This window comes from Zingiber officinale, chromosome 6A (genome assembly GCF_018446385.1).
Source record: "Zingiber officinale cultivar Zhangliang chromosome 6A, Zo_v1.1, whole genome shotgun sequence".
Lineage (NCBI taxonomy): Eukaryota > Viridiplantae > Streptophyta > Magnoliopsida > Zingiberales > Zingiberaceae > Zingiber > Zingiber officinale.
Genome location: NC_055997.1, coordinates 93,340,352 through 93,360,867, shown reverse-complemented (window position 1 = coordinate 93,360,867; position 20,516 = coordinate 93,340,352). Strand labels below are relative to the sequence as shown.

The 20,516-nt window shown below is 41.0% G+C and overlaps 2 protein-coding genes across 3 annotated transcripts; both read left to right on the top strand.

Moving 5' to 3' along the window:
• The first annotated feature begins 6,455 nt into the window (after nucleotides 1-6,455).
• LOC121996959 lies at nucleotides 6,456-7,208 on the top strand. The gene has a single exon (XM_042551145.1). It carries the CDS (start codon nucleotides 6,549-6,551, stop codon nucleotides 7,092-7,094), a length of 546 nt encoding a protein of 181 aa, XP_042407079.1. The 5' UTR covers nucleotides 6,456-6,548; the 3' UTR covers nucleotides 7,095-7,208.
• Nucleotides 7,209-17,287: 10,079 nt separating this feature from the next.
• On the top strand, nucleotides 17,288-18,956 carry LOC121996958 (pathogenesis-related genes transcriptional activator PTI6-like). 2 transcript variants are annotated; one of them, XM_042551144.1, is made up of 3 exons: nucleotides 17,288-17,631; nucleotides 17,739-17,858; nucleotides 17,944-18,956. In XM_042551144.1, exon 3 carries the CDS (start codon nucleotides 17,971-17,973, stop codon nucleotides 18,823-18,825), a length of 855 nt encoding a protein of 284 aa, XP_042407078.1. In that variant the 5' UTR covers nucleotides 17,288-17,631; nucleotides 17,739-17,858; nucleotides 17,944-17,970; the 3' UTR covers nucleotides 18,826-18,956. The 2 variants fall into 2 exon arrangements, with proteins under 2 accessions (XP_042407078.1, XP_042407076.1); XM_042551142.1 differs by having other exon boundaries at nucleotides 17,739-18,956.
• The last annotated feature ends 1,560 nt before the right edge of the window (nucleotides 18,957-20,516 follow it).

Genomic DNA, 20,516 nt, shown 5'->3' with positions numbered 1-20,516 from the left:
GGATTGGGTGGCGGCAGAGTACCGTTGGTAGCTACTTGTTGTTGTTGCAGTAATTTTTGTGCTCGAGCGTTAATCGACATATCTAGATCTTCTTTCGTTAAGGTAACGATGGTGAGTCGTCCAGCTTCTTCCATCTCTGATCTTCGTATTCAGGCAAAAGTTCTCACAGACGGCACCAATTTTGATCCTGTCTAAAAGTTGCACGGTAGCTTGATTTTGATTTGGAGAAGATTTTTACTCAACAAAGATGCTTTCCTTCGATCCTGCACATACGGAGACGAGCCAACAGAATGTCGGCGCCTAGAAACTAGGGGAGTCTCTGGCAAAGGTTCTCTGACGCTCAAGTCAGTACAAGTCCAGACGAATGAATGAAGAACAGTAAGGGGCATGCATCCGAGAGTAGAGTTCAGATGTTCAGAGAACATACCTTCACAATGGAAATGACTCTCTCTTTATATATCACATCATATAACCTCCATAATCATGAGGTGTCGAAGTGTATCAGAGGTTGTTAGGTAAAGGAAAGTGTACAACCTAGGTAATGTGCAATAATTGTCCAAGGAATCTTCCGTTTACCCAAATGTATACTTCTTTTGTTATTTATAGCTTATGTCGTTGTTGAGGTTGTTGAAGAAATATGTTGTCATAAATGGTCTGTTGATGGGGAGCATGATTATCCCTAAAGAAGGTTCCGGAAAAATATTCTCTGATACAGTTGTTATTCTGATAGGTTGTTAGGATTATCTACTTTTGTTGTCGGTTGAGTATATCTCAGCCGACCTTATGTATATCTCGGTCGGCCTATAAGGCCAGGCGTCTTTATGTCTGTGCTGGTATTAAGCTGCTTTATTATGTATTGAAGACTATTTAGAAATCCGTTTGGGAAATAATACAATGCATTGGGCATGTTAGAAGTTCGTTTGAGAAACAATATAATAATCTGTGAGTTCTGGAAATCCATTTGATAACCTGTGCGTGCTAGAAATCCGTCCGGGCAATAATATGAAGCTAGCCACCTTAGGCCCAGTCGGCTTCTTGTACGATCGGGCGTGTGATGGGCCTCCAGAAAAATAAAGTTGTGTTTTGAGAGGTTCGGTCAATATTTTTAGCCAAAGTGCCTTAAGCCTAATTGGACCTTTGCTCGGCCGAGGATATAATAACTTGTAGGTAAAGTACACATGGAATTCTGACCGGATCTATAAAGCTATCTTACACTTGTGCATATAAGAGATGGGTATGATGCCATATAAACCCGTCGAATTCTATTATTGAATGGATATCCATAGGGTTGACCGGTAATCGGGGTCGACCGAGTGTGTGTAGAGAGGCTCGTACAGAGTAAGAAGCATGACCTTCCCCTCGATCGGACCTATGGTCGATCAATTGTAAGGAAGGTTGTCGTCCCAGCCGACCCATAGGTCGTCCATCTTTAAATCCGGCTGGATATATTATCTTTTTAATTCAAGAGTAAAGCACTAAACTTTTTTTGTTCAGTCGATTTAAGGGATGGTCAGCCTTTTTCTGAACGACTTGTAATCCAGTCGAGCTAAACCTAAGAGTCTTATCATTGGACGAATGATGAAGTTAAATGAAAAATACTCTCTTCTCTTAATTTTAATTATCATATTATCTTTAATTTTAACTGTCACATTACCTTCTGAATTTATTCGTTATAACTCGTATCACGTGTTCTCCATGTTCTTCCTTGTGAGTTTTCTCCAGTCAATCATCTCGTAATATCCGTCGTTCATTGGCTCCGTGATTTTCCAATCAAACTCCATGTGTTCGTCTGAAGCTGACAAGAAGCAGTTGCGGCATTTCAATGGGAAAATCAAAACGGATGGTGGATAAGGACTCGTTTACTTCACCGTCCTTCAAGCTGAGAGCTGGCTTGCTTCCAGCGTCTAACTTGGAAGATTAAGAAAGAAAGTGATTGAATACAGAATTAAAAAAGTAGTAAATTACAAAAATATAATTTGGGCGTTTAAACTGCATTCTGTACCTAAACGCTACCGATTGAGAAGCATGAGAAAGAAAGAATAGTCAAGAGGGATTGTGCTGCCGAGTTTGATTCTAATACTTTTCCTTTGCCTTGAATTTTTTTAATGTGAAACTATTCCAGTCGTTTTTCATCTACTTTCATTCACATTTCAAACAATTTATTCTTGAAATGGACAGAGAAAACAGCAGGCGATGCCCATAAAATAAAGCTACGATTTGAAGAATATCTGACATCGACCTCATCTCGTCCACTTGTTCTGAAGCCTGTTCTATGCTCCGCAACGTGTCTCTCTCTCTATTTAAGTTTGATGTGCTGTAAACACTTAGCTGGTGAATAAGGCCTTTGCAGGGAGAGGATTCGAGCTTAAGATGATGCTGAAATATAAAGCCGGAGGAAGATAAACCCTGAGACCAAAGAAAAGTGGCGAAGCAAAAAAACGAAGTATTCTTTCGGGCATTGTGTCTCGTTTGCATCAGACTTTTGCCATTATCAACGGAGGGACCAGTTATGGCTTTTCTCGCTTGGCCATCACTACGGCTTTGCATACCTCCAAGAAAATAATTGCATAGAAAAAAAGCAGGGCTTTGCAAGTTTTTTGTTTTTAGCTAGCATATTCGGGCCGACTAAGTCTTCAGTGGAAAATTTCCACTGACCTTCATAGCGACGGGCTCAGCAACATCCCAAATTCATAATCCCATATAAATAAAATGTAAATTGAAAATCCCATCATGCGTGGTTAAGAGACATCTGGGTGTCCTTCCCTCATAGCCCGGGCAAAAAGCAATCAATAATTTAAGTATTAATCTTGATTTTGAATGATCGGAGCTAGCTTTAATTTATCCAAATACAATTATTTGAGGACTCTTCGTCTCGATAAGTTAAAAGATAATTAGTGAATTGTTGGGTCGAAATCTGCTCACAAGGCAACGTGGATAAAGAATCATCGTCACAAGAGACGAGATGAACCACTTTCGAATAAACAATAATATGCTTTCAGAGATTTGCCGAGTGTTGTTTATTAATTTGCTCAACTCTAGAAACACTTTCAATATAATATCAAGTTCAAAGTTGTATTCTCTACGTCATTTGATCTTTAGACCAAGCCTACTTATTGACCTCGAATTTTAAAAGGGTGGGAAAGGTCTCAAGTATGAGCTAGAACCTCGTAATTATGAAAGCACTGGGAGAAATAAACTAAGAAAGTGTCGCAATTTGTTTATTACGGACGTGGAAAATTAAACGATCGCAATGCCTTGGATTCTTCAAAGCTAGCCAATTTTAGCACAATATTTTATATACATAAATGACTAAGCACCAAATCTAGTTCTTACTTTAATCCAGATTTGGTCTTGCGTCGTGCATACTGACCAGTGCTTGGTGTGCCAAATGGCTGGCAAAGCCTGAGGAGACCTATTAATTTATGATTGCTGGATTAATTTCTCACTAATTAAAAAAACAATATCAGATAGCAACTAGGATGCACCATCTCATGCATCCTTTTTGTAATGTGGGTTAACTATTAGTATATGTTACAAATGCTCTATGTTCTCATGCCAATATGTCATTATATTCGCATTTGTGTTGGCTTTAGGTTCAAACTAGGGTTAACAATATTCAAAAGGAGAACCGTTCAATTAAATTGAACCCATGTGGCATTGGCACTGTGACAAATCAATAATTCAACCCGCACTACCTTCCCTCGGCCTGCCGGTCACCATTAAAAAAAAAATTATTACTGTTAATAATTCAGTTTTCATCATCTTCGCCTGATGCTGATGCATTTCAGAAACCGAATAAACAAAATAAACCACAAATTATCATAGCAATTGCAATAATTCTTAAAAAAAAAAACATAGTAGCCCCACAGTTATCAATTAAATCAAAAAAATCGTTGACCTCGAGCGTTTCATACGATTGGCCTGTTATCTGTAAAAAATTAAATCAGAAAATCAAACAAGGTGTTTTTTTAAGTCCCATTTGGGATGACAATCAGTAAAATTTAAATAGAATGTTATTTATTCCTATTTATTAAATTCATCTTTATATTCATCTTCATTCGAGTATTTAACTTTTATTTCCATTTTATATCATTTTATACTGAATGAATTTAGATATTCACATCCTATTAATCATCCTATTACCACCATCAATTATTTTTAAAAAAATAAATTATTTTAATAAATTTATGAAAATTTGCTAAATTCTTAAATTCAGGTACTCCTCATACTTTTTCGATGAGGTAAGGATTTCTCATGGAAAAAAATAAAATACTTGTTGATGATCGAATAAAAAATTAAATTAGGTTTTTTTTCAGAGGTGATAAGTGAGCTAAAATTTTTTCTTTCTTACAAAATAAAAGGTATATAGTATCGGATAGTAGGTACAATTTTATTACATTCGTGTTCATATCTAAATCCAAATATATCTATATTTAAATATTTAATTTGATACTATCCGAAAACTAAATCAGACGGGGTATAGCGAGAACATTGACGAAGAGAGAAATCTGAGGTCTGGAGGAGAGGATTGCTGATGGTACTCACGATCCTGCAGACACCATAGACCAAGCATCCAGAAGCGTTAGAGTAAGAACCAGGGAAGAGATCGCTGACGCAAATCCTCCGACTCTCAAGTCAGAAGAGAACTCGAACGGAAAAAGATGAATAGTAAATGTATGTGCGTAAGTAAGACTATTGTCTAGCGCGTACCTGACTAACAAAGAGGGCATCCCCTTTTTATAGTTGTCTTTTATAATCTCCGTAATCATAAGGTATCAGGAGATGTCACATGTCAGAGGTGTCAGGTGAAAGAAGATGTGCAATGGACTTTCACTGGGTAGGGGAAGGTTCTACGGTTTGTATGTAATAGAGTATTAGAATATTCTCTTACGAATATTTATTATTCTCTGATAAGTTGTTATGATTCTCTTACAGTAGTCCCCTTGGGGGTTAGACCAACGAAGAGGTTGGGCGGGAGTAAAACTAGGATGGTACCCAGGAGAAGTGAGGAAAATGAGCTCCAGGGTCTAACTGACTAAGAGGCTAGGCAGGAGTAACACTGAGATGGTTCCTAGGAAAAGTAAAGGGATTGAGTCCTTAAATCTAATCGGCTAAGAGGTCGATTGGGAGTAAGATTGGATGATTCCTAAAAATAAAAGGACTGAGCCTTGGGATCCGACCGGCTAAGAGGTCAATTGAGAATAAGATTGGATGGTTCCCAAAAATTAAAAAAAAAATTGAATTCTAAATCCGATCGACTAAGTAGCTGACTGAAATTAAAGAAATAGACTATCAAAACATATAGTCTTTGACCATCACCATTACTTCCTCCTAACTTTTAACTACTCTAGCATCTTAACTTATCATATCCATCCTAATAATGGATCATTTTTATATCATAATTATTTAATCGAATCTATAAATTTTATCCTCTGTTATTTTATTGGATCGAATTTGAAATTTTCTATCGGAAAATTATCATCCCTAACGTTAATATCTTTTGGTGACTAACACTTTATTTAATTTATATTGCCAATTGGATGTCGTCCGGAATCCGAATTACTCTTAAGAGCCGTACCAAATCTTCTCTTTTTGTTGGCTTGTAATTAATTTATTGGGAAAAAGTCAGATAAATCCAATGGAGTTCGTCAGCTCACGTGAACATCATGAAATGTATATTTTATATATTAAACTTTCACCGAAATTATTTTAATTTTTTTTTTTTATCTACGCGATTACCCCGACACATCGAGGTAGTTCTTGGTGACTTGACGTGGTCCCGTGGATAGGGACGGGAGGGGGAAGCCGACAGCTGCCTAACTCGCTCCGGACAGCAAACAGCATTTCCGAAGTGAAGGCAGATGGAACTGCACGTGTTACCCACCTGCCCTACTTAATTTTGCCTCGCTGTCGGAGTCGGTGCACGTGATCCCTCCCTCCCATGTGAGCGGGACGCACGAGTCGGGTCCAACAGTCACGCACGCTGGGAGCGCGAACCGCGGACACGGTATGTGGCGCCACCCGCACCGGATCCCATGTCCTGCCCATTGATTGCCGCATAGAACCACCGCAGGAACCGCTCCCGTCGGGAAAATTTTAAAAAGAATTAAATTTAGAAAATGAGACGTTTCCAAAACCAGCCGAGAGATGGGTCTACGAGCCGAGCCGATAGCGACGGAGAGCTCTCCTCGCGGACGCCAACTCCGGACTTGAAATCCAGCTCATGGAGTAGACGTGGCCCCCATGACTTTATTCCTTTTTTCGTAAAAAAAGCAAGGGATAAAAGAAAAGAAAGGCAACGCCGCGCCCGTGATGGATGGATGACCCTAGAAATCCTCTCTCTATGGTTCTATGCTTTCTTTTTATTCGATCCACCCCCTACTATTTCCAGATATTACGAAAGCAAATACAAATCCGCCCATCTTCCTGCCTCTATAAAGAGGCTTCTCCACTTCCACCGTGTACAAAACCACTTCCACGCGTGATTGTTCTTCTTCCCATTTTCCTTTTTGCTACTGTAACGGCTATTTTGGAGGTTTCTGGTTGCCATGGAGGGTTCCGGCGATCTGAAGAGGCATCGCGAGGAGGAGAGCCCCGAGATCTCTTCGCCTGAGGCTAAGCGCCTCCGCGATGACCTCTTCTTCGAGGACATTCTGGATGGCGATGACGCCGGCGCCGGCGATCAGGACCTGGCGTCCGTGATGAAGAGTCTGGAGGACGAAATCGGACTACCGTCGCCTCTGCCGACGCAGACGGAGGCGGACATGGTGACAGGCCTGCCGGATCTGGGGTACCTCTTCGAGGCGTCCGACGACGAGCTCGGCCTCCCCCCTGCTCCACCGATGGCCCCGAACTCGGACGAGGCGACCGTTGTGTCGACAACTGTGGTTCAGGAGGGTGAGGTGGAAGGTAACGGAGGATTCGACCCTATTTGGGGCTTGGACGACGAGATCAACGGGTACTATGGAATGGAGGAGTTCGGTATGCGGCTGGAGAGACCGTTGGTGGGGACAGACGACGGCGTGGTTTTTGACGTCGGTCTGTTTGATTTCTCGGATATGTCCTGGCGGTCGGAGACGCTGCCGGCGATCTGAGACATAGCTGGACGAACAATTTCGGAAGCAAGCTTTCTGTTTTTGTTTTCTAGGCTGTAAAGATAGGGAACAGGAGACGAGAAATGAACAGGAAATGGAATTTCCCTTCCAATATCTCGAGCTGTCTTTGAGACCGCATTCTAATTTCTGGACCAAGGCGATACGCATTAAAAAATTATTAATTAATTGATGACATTATGCTCCATAATACAAGTATCTTGATAAAAGTTTCAATATTTCAATTTTCTCCTTGTAAGAAAACCGCGGATCTGCACAGGCCATTCCTTACCTATTTCATCCACTGTTAATTTTGCCCTTAAAAAACTTATACTATCTTTTTTTGGTATCCCTATTTCAACGCACTGACTACGCTAATAGCCGGTCTACCTGCGATGCGATGATAATTGAGGAAAGTGTATGCAAAGGTGCTCAGCAGCCAGAATTAGAGGAGATGGAGCTCGCCTTTGAACATTTTTGCAATTAAATTTTCTTTTGCCTAAAATTGAAAGATGTGAGTGCACTGGGAGGAAGGGAAGGTGAAAAGCTTCGTTTAGTCCTTCCCTTGTGTTGACGCGGTGTCAGTAGGTCGCCAGAAAGCCGTGCCCCTTGTTTATTCAATCGCAAAATTAAGAAGAGAAGCTTACTTGTCCAGAATCTGGGCCGTGGCTGCCCTTCCATTGACTTTCGTTGCAGCCCAGCCCAGCCCAAAACATATCGGTGCCGAACCCACTGCTGAATGAATGGGGCCCTGCGCGCTGCTCTTCTGGCCCACGGAATGGAAATACGACCAACGCCACGACCGGTTCGTCCTGGTTAGCCGTCCTATCCCCTCCGCATATTTTACGTGTTGTCCACGTCACACATTTTGCCTCTCGCGATTCACGAATTGATTTAAAATTCCGAGGAGGAAGCTACTGACTACCCCAGTACCCCGTCGATCGTACCGACTTAATTATGCGGTCGCGATGGTTAGGTATGACCGTAAACAATGGTGACCCATCGGTCGTGTTGCTCGAGGTCCCGAAACGTGCAGACCCATCGCCGTTCCTTTTCCTCCGCCGCCTCGTGTCCAGTGTCAACTGCGTTGCGCAGTGGATGAGGACTAGCGCGTCGCCTTGCGCCCTTGGTCCCATGGACGACAAGTTGTTTCACGAATGATGTAGTGCTTATTCGACAGTTGGTAATTTTTACGAGGTCAATCCGTTTTAAGAATTAATTGGATTATAAAAATTAAATATCTGAATTATTAAAACAATAAATCATGTCATTTGTAGATAGGGGTCGAAAGGTCCAATTTAGCCTCCGGACTATCATGCAAAGGTGTTAAATTGTCACTTACATATTCGATCCCTAATTACGAAATTTTTATAGAAATTTTTTCTCAATATGTGATGTGTAATTATGAAATACTGGATTTCTAGATTCTTCATAACTTTCTAATTTATCTTAACTACTAATAAGAAATTATTATTTGAGCAAATCAATCATTCTCATTTAATATTCTTTCATTTTCAAAAAAAAATGATATATTTAAAAAAAATAATGAAATATTCAAGGATAGATATATAAAATGATGGGATCTATACAAAATAAAATGATAGATTAATTAATTTATATGTCTATCCTTAAATATTTCATTCAAATTTTTTCTTAAATATATCATAGCTGTTGTCAAAACGTCAAATTTAAAAAGAATTGAAGGTAACATTATTACATTTTTATTGGTTAACATGGTGCTATCGTCAAAATATAAACTAAAACTAGTTTCACCCAGCCTGATTACCAGCCTGCGCGTGCGAATTCAATGGAGTTGTTGCCTTTTTGTATCTCTATAAATGATAAACAAACAAATAATATTTTACCCAACTTAACTTTCTCAAATATCTAATTCGTATATCTTTCATGTAAAATTACACCCAATATCTATTTTACCCTTCGTATTAATACTTAAAAAATCATAACTTTTAGTATATTATATTAAATTGATATTTAAAAATATATATATATATATATATATTAATCCGATAATGACAAGGGCCACCCAAGGTAAGTCAAAGTAAGAAAATTTGATTGATGTGGAAGATAAAGTCAAGCTATATATCCAAGTCTCGGCTAAGCGGATCAAGTATGGTCGAGCAGACCGGATATAGCCGAGCGGACCGGGTACAGTCAAGGGATCGAGTACTGTCGAGCGAATGGTACCCGCTCAAGAGACAAGTAAGTTGGGCTTCCCTCGGTCGGATAAAATTGCCCTTCGACAACATAGAGAACTAAGCAGCAGGTGGTCTCGCTGACTGGCCTTCACGTCCGGTCAACAAGGGTCGGGAAGCAAGGAATGAGGTGGGTCGGCAGGCCCTAAGGACATTGCCGAGCGGAGGTAGCCCAGCCGAGCAAACTCCGATCGGCTACACATGCCCCCCACCAAATATCCTATCATATCCTTTTTAGAAGTTTGTACCGCTGACAGTAAGGCATGTCTAGCAGGTAAATCGTACTTTAGAAGCTTCCAGACTGTCACATCAAAGGACTGCATGACTGCTTAAGGAATTGTGTCAGGGATATTTTTCGAATTATCTTTTCCTATGACACATAGGAAAATGTGACTACGCTTTAATATAAGTACACGAGCACTACAGTGACACTATAAAAGAGAGTTCTCATATACAGGGAGAGGTATGTGTAATTTCATTTTCTACACCTCTTACATATAGTTCTTCATTTCTTAAGACCATCGGATACTGACTTGAGTGTTAGACGACCAACACCGAGAACCCCTTCTTAGCCCGGCACTGATGCTTCTGTGTTGCAGGGTTACATGGAGTCTTTGTTGCGTCAACCTTGAAGTCACCTCCGCAGTTTGTCATCTTCACCGATTTCAGACAAGATCATATTTGGCGGCGTCTGTGAGAATCTTTACTTGAATCCGAAGTGTGAAGATAGAGAACGCTGGAAGCCTTACTACGGTAACAATAACATAAGAAGACTTGGAGTTGATGGTACAAGCCCGATCGGCGAAGATGATGGAGTACCAGATATCAACCGGTTGTCGAGCAGACGACCTTGCTACGTCGGCAACAGGTTAGCACGCTGAACCTAGAGCCCGTACGAAAGATCAAGTCAGCCGGAAGCAAAGCAACCGGCCGATCGACATCTCCCGACAAGCGTCGAACACACTCATCCCTTACCACCGTGCATTGTTCCACATACCGTCAGAATAACAGGGTCAAGCCGAAGCAAACACCTAGCTCCTCGTCAAATGACCCGCCCGTCCGGGATGAGCAAAAAGGTAAAGCACCTCAGCTTGATACGTCTCTCGAACGGATTAATCGACAGTTCTCCCAAGAGATCCTCGATGACCAGTTGCCACGCAATTATAGGCCTTTGACGATCAGGAAATACACAAGGGCATCTGATCCCAAAGATCATTTAATAAAATTTGATAATGTGGCAATGCTCCACTAATACACTAACTGAGTCAAGTGTCGTATATTCCTCACCACGCTCTCTAGATCAGAGTAAAGGTGGTTCAAGAGGCTGTCGATTGAATCCATTCGAATCTTCAAAGATTTTTTATCGACATTCTTACAACACTTTTTCATCAGTCGCCACCATCAGAAGACAAATGTCAACCTATTTGTGGTCAAGTAAGGACTCAAGGAAGCACTACGGGCATATATCAACAGATTCAACCAAGTGGTCATAAAAGTTTCATCAGTCACACCGGAAATCTTAATAAGCTCCTTCTCCCAAGGACTTGTAGAGGACAAGTTCTTTCAGTCGCTAAACCAAAGGCCTCCTAAAAATTTTGATCACCTGCTCGGATGGGCTACCGAGTGCATCAATGTTGAAGAAGCCTAGGCGGCTCAGAGAAGGAAGTGATCCCCGAGCCAATCGCTATCCCGGAGCGTCGGGCGGCCCATGCACATAAACCACCAAAGGGGTACTGAGTGTGAACAATGCAGCAACACCAAGAGCCCCTAACCCATATTGTCCAACATGTGGAGGCCGAACGAGGGAGGCCCAATGAGCCCCGGCCGTGGACCCCACTCTTTTGCTCATATCACCGAACAATAACGCACAACACAAGAGATTGCTACAGTTACAAACCGAAGCAACACTGACTGACTTCAACGAGATTCTACCGCCAATCCCCCTCGCCTGATAGACACCATCACCAGCGAGCGGGAGGGCAGCATGAAGAGAGGACGCCGACAATCGAAGAGCACCGACAGTAGCATCACCGCAAAGACTATCAAAGGTCAGCTTGAGCGTCTGCCAAGCGGGAGAGCCCGTCGGCGTAGGTGGACAAAAATTGTAACAACGCCACACGGAGCGACATTGGGATGATCGCAGGAGCCCGACCGACGATGACTCTAATCGGGCTCGAAAATTCACACCCGGCAATTAGAAATTCACACCGTCAAATACAGCAGAGCAACAGCAGAAGGACCTAAGATCAATTTTAATCCTCGAGACTTAAAGGAAAGGGAGATCCCTCATGACGACGCCCTGATCATCAAAGAGGTAATCACTAACTACAATATTCATCATTATTTTATAGATACAAGTAGCTCGGTGAATATTATCTTCAAAAAGGCATTCAATCAATTGCAAATCGACCTAAGCGAATTGCAGCCCATGACGACTCCCTTATATGGGTTCACCGGCAATGAAGTATTGTCGATCGGCTAGATTCATTTGGTCATATCCCTTGACTCAGGAGGATAAGGACGACGAATTTCATTGTAGTGGATGCCCCATCCACTTACAACATCATACTCGATCAAGCAACATTGAATGAATTCCAGACAGTCATCTCCATATTTTGTCAAAAGATCAAATTCCTTATCGAGAACATGGTTAGTGAAGTGAGGGGCGACCAGTTGGTCGCTCGGCGATGCTACGTCGAGATAGTCAAAATCAAATCAAAGGTCGCTCAGAAGACCTAGAGGCTAGAGGTAAACATAATCTTGGAAGATCCATCTGCACTGGTTTATGATGAGAAAGAAGAAGTCCAGGTTCATTCTAGTCTGTCTAAGGCTACTACTTTCATAGCCACCGACCTGGCTGCAGAAAAGAAGAGGGAGCTAGTTGCCTGTCTTAGGCAAAATCACGATGTGCTCATATGAGAGATGCATGAGCTCCCAGGAATTTCACCAACCATAAGGCAACACGAACTACACGTCCGACCAATGTCAGGCCGATGAAACAAAGGAAAAGAGAATTCAGCTCAGAGTAAAATCAGATCATCCTAACGAAAGTAGAAAATTGGAGATCGGACACATACACAAGGTACATTTCCCAAGTTGGCTAGCTAAAATGGTGCTAGTCTTCAAGTTGGGCAAAAAATGACGGGTTTGCATTGACTTTCGAGATTTGAACAAAGTCTGCTCGAAGGACTATTATCCACTACCGCGCATTGATCAGATGGTGAACTCGACGGCGGATTACGAGCTAATTCACATGCTGGATGTGTACCAGGGCTATCACCAAGTTTCGATCACCAAAGAAGATCAAGATAATGTTAGCATCATAACTGCCGACGGTACCTTCTGCTACAATATAATGTCATTCGAACCGAAGAATGTTGGAGTCACTTACTAGAGGTTGATGAACAAGAAGTTCCAAAGGCATATTAATCGAAACATGGAAATATATGTAGATGACATTTTAATAAAATTCCTTCAAATTGCTGATCACTGTGTAGATATTGAGGAGACTTGCCGAATGCTGAGAATGTATGGAATGAAGCTCAATCCAAGTAAGTGTTTATTCGGAGTGAGTGGGCGTTCCCTCGGTTATATAGTGATCGAGTGGAGAATCGAAGTGAATCCAAGCAAAGTAAAAGTACTCCAAGACATGCCACCTCCACGCCACCTGAAGGAAGCTTAGTGGTTGATCGAGTTGATCACAGCGTTATCCAGATTCATCTCCAAGCCTTTCGACAAAAGCCACCCGTTCTTCAAGGTTCTACGTTGAGCTATAAAATTTCAATAGGACGTCGAATGCGACAAAATATTGGAGGAGCTCAAGAACTATTTAACCTCCTTACCTGTATTGACAAAATCCATCGTTAGTGAGCCGCTTTGGATATACTTATCATCAACAAAGCGAGCGGTTGGCTCAGCGTTAGTGCGGCAGAACGACACTGAACAACAACCGGTGTATTTTTAAGTCATATATTGAAATATGCTAAGTGCCGTTATAGCTGTCTCAAGAAGCTGGCATGCGGGCTGGTTCTCGTCGCTTGGAGGTTATGCCTATACTTTTTGTCACATTCAATAATTGTGTTGGCTAACAACACTCTAGGGACAAAACGTATTTTTTTATCGTCTCTTTAACCCTGAAGCATCCGGATGACTATTCAAGTGGGCTACGGAATTGAGTGAATTTGACATCTAGTACCAGTCCCAGTCTGCGATCAAGGTGCATGCCTTAATCTATTTTGTGACGGAGGTATAGAACACCGAGCCAAAAGCAACTTGGAAGGTCTATGTGGGCGGGTTGTTCACTCGGCAAGGTGGCAGCATGGGCATACTTCTGATATCACTGACATGCACAACTTCATTTTCTACATCTCTTAGCTATAATTCTCCATTTCTTGAGACCGCCGGAGACTAACTTGATCATCGAAGAGCCAATGCCGAAAACCCCTTTTCGACCCGACACTGACACTTCTGTGTTGTAGGGTTACATGGAATCTTCATCATGTTAACCTTGAAGTCATCTCCTCAGCTTGCTATCTTCACTGATTTCGGACAGGATCATATGTATTCAGGAGAACTAGACAAACAAATAAGATTTGATTTCATATCAATTCGACCTCTCTAGATCCATTATCCGATTTCGACTAAAACCGACTGATAGACCTAAAGAGCTTACAATAACATAGATTAAGAGAACTTAACGAACACAGGACTTAATTCCTTATCATTATGATTTTTTAAATTCATCAATCAGTATTTGAAATCGGATGATGAATCTAAAAAAGTCGAAATTATATGTAATATATTTATATAATCAAGAGAATTAGATAAATATATAAAACTTAATTTTATATTATTTCAAACTCTCTAAATTTATTAATCAATTTCTACTCAAATCAGTTAATAGGTTTTGAAACTTCATAATAATATGAAATATATATATATATATATATAAAAGAAAGTTGATGTTTAAAAAATCTGTATATTAAAAAAAAATTACCATCGATTGGATAAATATGAAATGGGGTAAAATAGATATTAAAGTACATGATTTAGATATTTGGTAAAACTAACTGTGGTTCGATAAAAAATTAATGAATAAATAAATGTCACGCGTGCTCACGTGGGTAAGTACTGCGGTCGTTCCCATTTGAGGAGATTGGTTGACCGAAAGTAGATTTGGTAGTGGTGGTGCTACTGCTGCTGCTGCTCACGTGATAGCAGGTGCTAGGATTTGGACCTTTAGGTAGATCTGCTGACGTGTGTGTTTGTATCGAAGGCGAAGAAGATGCCCTTTCTAAGTATATTTTTAATTATTTGAGCAAGACCGTCGTAAAAATACTTCAATGTTTTAGATCTCTCTGAAAAATAAAATTTAGACAGTTGCCGTTAATTTGGAATTTGAAATCTTTTATATGTTCTTTTAACTAGGATTATGAACTCGGCACATTTGGTTCAGCGTGATCAATAATATCTATCTAAGGTTACAATCTTATTTGGTTTAGATTATGATATCTCCCAAATAATATAAATTCACCATCACATCAGTAAAACAGGTTATAATCTCGGAATTTTATTACCTTTGCAACCTAAGGTTTTCTGTGATCTGCGTATTAACCAATTTTTTTTTTGTCAAAATTAATCTTCAATTTTTTTTTACTGCCGACTCACGAGTTATTCTCTAGCGACTTGCGAGGTAAGCAATGGCAAGTGGAGGCGGCGGCGAGTAGTGACGAGCCGAAGCGCAGCGAGCGATGACCACACCGTAGCCTGACCAAGATCGACAGTGAGTATGAGGAGGGCTATCAAAAGGGAGTGATGAGTGATCTTCTTCCTACTTATCGACAAAACTCGCTTCACCCAGGCCGACGAGCAAGGAGGTAGCCTCATTGAGGTCACCTATAGAAGCGAGGGCTACTCCGCTTCCGCCTTGTCCGATCTTGTGTTGTCACAGAGTAACGACTAGGCGAGAAGCATACCGGCCAGAAGGGTGAGCATATCAAGACCTACATTGGACGCAATTTCCTTGAAACGGATTAGAGAATATTTCCTCATGCATTTGTTCACATCATCAATGCATGTGAATCAATATAAATCAACCAACATATGATGAAACTCTCAATATGGGACTAAAATCTCATTCACAATAAAACTTCTATTCTTTTCACCTTTTCTCTATTCATACATATTTAATACTAAATTGAACCAACTAATAACAAATTATGTTTCATTCTCCATAACCTAATTTAAATGATTACCTAACAATTACATCATCAAATTTATATATAATAATCTTGAACCAAACCCTTAACATAATTGAATGCATTTTAGACCCACAAAATACATACACCATATACATAGTTATACGAAAGTATTTGAATGGCAAGATTTCATTGATACTATTAATGAAGATTTTGTGTATCTTAATGCTTTTTAATTTAATCATAAGTGAGATATACTATCTTTATTACTGGAGTATAGTCTCGCAAAATCTTGAAGAACCACAAAGTACAAGATCTCATACTCCACATAAAAGGAATGTACTAATGCTTTGATCCACGTGGGAAGGAATCCATTGCGATGCCTTTTAAAGTTGTTAGCTCGAACCTCTTAGTTATTGTTGCATCAGTTCCTCAGCGTAGTTGAGTCTTTATAGTCATTATTGTTAGTCCTCGAGGAAACCTACCCTTCCCACCGAATTAAAAGACAGGTCATTGCCTTCGTATATCCTTGCATCATGCCAAAAGATGATTTCAACCTCTTCGACCAAGTATGGCAAATACATTTTGACATAAAAGGAATATATATACTAATGATCAATGACAAATAAATTTGATAGACTTGATCTTATATTCTTCATCATGTTAGAGACAACAGTTTATGCATGCTATTTAGTTAATTCTAGATTTATATATGTTTCAAAAAAAAAACATTCACGGACCATTATGATCTAACCAATTGAAATCAATTTAGCCTTTAGTTGTTTGATGAAAGTCACCGAATGACTAGTCAACGACAGGATCATTTACTTACCACGCAATCATTGAAGCTTCAAAATCTTTGTTGGATCTGATCGAAGAATCTAAGGAATTGCTCTAATTAACCACGGCAACAAAGCCGTCAATGCTTCATGTAAATAGATTATTTTACATTATCGATTTTTTTTATGATGACAATGTTTAAATTTTCTAAAAGCAACACATTCTTTCTTTCTAACTGTATAACATTATCAGTGGATAATAAATACTAAAGTTTTTATGAATTACTTAAAAAAAAAAAAAACTCGTTACAATAGTATTGGTTTGCTTCAGCTCTTCTGTTGCAATATGACTTGAGCCCATTTATGTTTTAAGGTGTAATCAACTTGAATCATCATGTCCAACTCTATTTGAGTTTAATTTATTTATATTCGAGTCAAGCTCAAACTTTATTTAATGAATATATTCATGACTCACGAATTTATTCGAATTTTTATAGAACCTAAACGAATTTAATAAATATAAATTATAAATTTAAATATTTATTAAAAATTAAATTATATATTTAGAGAAAAATTATAATATTTTTATTAAAATTTATAATTTTATTATATTAAATAAATTTAATATATTTGTCTATATATTTTATAAATAAAGTGTAAAATTTATAAATATAATATTAAAATTATGATTTTTATTTAAAAATTAATTTATGAATTTAATCAATATATTTATAAATTAACGAGTTAATATTATGAAATTTGGGTTGGATTTATTTATTTTAATAAGTAAACGAACTTAAATGAATTTTTATTTTATTTAATCGAGATTGAAACAGTATGTTCTCTGCGCGTGGAGTTTGGAAAGTAGTGGCCTTATCTCAGCCGTCGATCCCGGGCCTGACGTCACGATTCACGAAACGAAGCACGCGGGTCCCGGCGACTAAAACTGGGCCGTAGGTTCGTCATCTTCTTCCGTTCCCGTCTCACTATTAATGTCCCTAACGCCGCCTTCCTTTTTCCTTTTTCTCCTCCGCTTCGCTTCGGGGTTTTAGCAGCGACCAACCAGATCGAGAAAGCGAAGAGAGGTAGAAGGCGAGGCCGGCGGCGAGTGAGAACGCCGACGAGTTACGGTACACGTTTTGGATTTATCATTTATGTCGTCTGGCGCCTTCGATCTATTCTTGCTCGGTGCCGGAAAGTTTGTAGCTCTGGATGAGCAAAGCCTCGCTGTCTCCTTCATCGTCGGTGGTCTTGCTTTCTTTCTCTTCGTCCTCTCCTCCATCTCTTCCATTCCTTGCATTCCACTGAGGCGGGAAGGGTCGGAGAAGACGGGCTCGATGCAATATACTAGGTTTGGCTCTTTCACGCTTTGTTGCGTAGTTGGTTGCTTTCTTTGTTTTAAATAATTTGGTCGGGAAAGCTTAAGATCTCCACTTTTTTCGGTTTCCATGGCTGCAGGCTTGGTTTTGATGTGAAGCACTTCGGATTTCAGCATATAAATCTGTGTTTTGTCCTGTTCATCTTCTTAAGAGGAGCCCTCACTTGACACTGATTCGAAGAACTCTCACCTTTTTGCTTGTATTTTTCTCTGTTCTTGCGTTTTTTTTTTTGTTCTTGATTCGATTTTGAGGTTGAGCGAAAAAGGAGAATGACTGCACTGCAGCACCTGCTTGGGAAGCAACAAGATAAGATGGGTAAAAGGAGGACGAAGAGGCAGCAGCAACTTCTCAGATCCGATTCCAGGTCCCTGATCGAATCCAAACGCTTGGCGAGAAGAATCCGTGTCATCTTTGATGACCCCGACGCTACTGAATCGAGCGGGGACGAGGACATGAGCTATTCCTTTCGCAAGAGGAGGGCGATTCACGAGTTCCCGGTGCCTCCGGTTCTTCCTGCCGTCTTCTTCCGCCCTTCGTCGCAGGAAAGCAGTGAGAGGAACCGTAGAATCTCTAACCGCCTGCGCCGGCCAAAGCTCAAACCACTTGGTTCAGTGACTTCGTCATCCACTGCTTCCTCCACCAGATTTAAGGGGGTCAGGCAGCGGCCGTGGGGGAAATGGGCAGCAGAGATCCGCGACCCAATCCGCGGTGCGCGTCGCTGGCTCGGCACTTACGACACGGCGGAGGCTGCCGCCGCCGCTTACGCGGCAGCTGCCCTCCGCTTTCAAGCCGAGAAGAAGAATCTAGCCCGCATTACTTCCTCCGACACCACCTCAGCCTCTTCCTCGACGCGCTCCGTCGCCATAGGAACCCAGACTCCACCTTCTCCCTCATCTGTGCTAGACTGCCGGAGCACCCCAGCGATGACCTCCGCCGTGGAAGAGCAGTCTATCGCGGAGCTCTACGTGGAGCAGAGCCTGTCTCTGTCTCTGGTAGACACTGGATTAACATTCGAACCAGACCTCTTTCTTGTGGATCAGATCGAGCAGGAGCTTCTCCCGAACGAGTTCCTCGGTTTTGAAGACATTCCCATCGACGAAGAGATTGACGGCGCCGACTTTCCCTGTATTGAGATCCTCAATCAATGGATGGATTTCGACTTCTAACGAAGTGGAAAATTTTGCAGCAACTAGTACCATCTATGTCGTACTATTGCCACTAAATCCTATTAATTACTATTATTATTATCATTTAAGAATTTTGCTCAATGAAGAAGGCGAGATTGTGTTCAGTAGTTCTCACTTTTGAGGTGCGTGAGGGGCTTTCTTGGATTTTTCGAAGCTATAACAGCTGCTCCAAGAAGTTTGTTGCTCATTATCTATTCTAATATGTTTTTTGGTATGATAATTATGTAACTGCAATACAGTGTCTTCATCTTGTCAAAGCTGTGTGCCCAAGATTTGATGTTTTCTCCATGGGAATTGGGATATGGTTGCTGTCTATGGTCTGTTAAACTTCGTGAGTCGAAGTACTTGTTAAAGGTGAGCTTTAGGAAATACTTATTTTGCTTAGGCAAAACCTGATCACGGATGAGCTGCTGCTGCATGACATTAATTACATTGTCTGATCACGTATTTCTACTATTTGATTGAGATTTATAGTTGGTTGACTACTGGAGATGCTTGTCTGTTTGGTTGAGTTAACATCGGCCTCGAGATGCAGGAAGTCCTATAATTTTATTGAATTGTATTGTAGTGAAAAAGCAAATGGAGGTGGGTAAACTTGCTCTGGTTCATTGTCAGCGGTACGAACGAGGAACACGCCAAGCAGCTGGCCACAGTGCTAGCTAGTAGTGCTCGCATTGTGCCGAGTCGTGGTGGCAGTGAGGTTGGGGCGAATTTGTTTTATATTTTTATTCATTGAAGTGCGAAGGAGGTAGCTTCGTTCACGAGATTGATTGGAGCCACCGGAAGGAGAGGTTAGCTAGGGGCTTTGTTCTCGGAGAAAATGCTAGTTACAGCCAAACCCTCCGAGCAAGTGTCAACTTGATGCCATTATCAGGAGACAAGGAAAAAAAAGGAAGGTTAATTATCCAGATGCTTTAACTAAAGCATGGGAAGAATCGAAGATGATGAAGGAACATTTGTTTGACAATTGGTAGCTGCTGTTGCAAAAAGCAAGCATTCATAATGAACTGGCGTGTTGGGGTGGTGCTGCAGCATGTGGACATTGTTGTTAAGGTGTGGGAATTGCCCATGACTCTCGTCTGAATTGATGTGCACATCTCCGTCAATTAATGTCGGGTTGAATAGGGCCACACAGACATGGACTGGACTGGACTGGACTGGACTGGATAAGATGACTCCTCCTCCTCCAGATAACCATATCTATTGCCACTTGGATCTATTTGATGCAAGCTCAAAGCCCATACTCAGTCTCTTATCTCATACTGCATGCATGGATTCACCTCGACAACATTTATGCAAGGTTAATTTGCATGTTTCGTTTTCCATTACGATTCAGGAAGGCATGGGTCCTAGTCGTCTTCCAACGCATCAATGCCAGAGCGGAAGTACCAAAGTCTGCTACTGTTGACGTTTTCTTTCTCCTGGCCTCTGCTCGCTGACTTTTCTGCCTGCTGTTGTGCACGGACCTCCGTGCTAGATCTTGATTCGCCGATGCAGGTTCACGACTTCTACTGCATGCAGAGCGCGGTCGGTCGGCCTCATCTCACCTAACACGGCCACCTACCATGCGTTGCCACCAGCTGGGACCGAAAGAAACTTGCGGCGGATGGACGTTGTGTTCTCGTCGCCAGTATGCGAAGAACAAAAAAATAACTTATAGCCATAGCCAT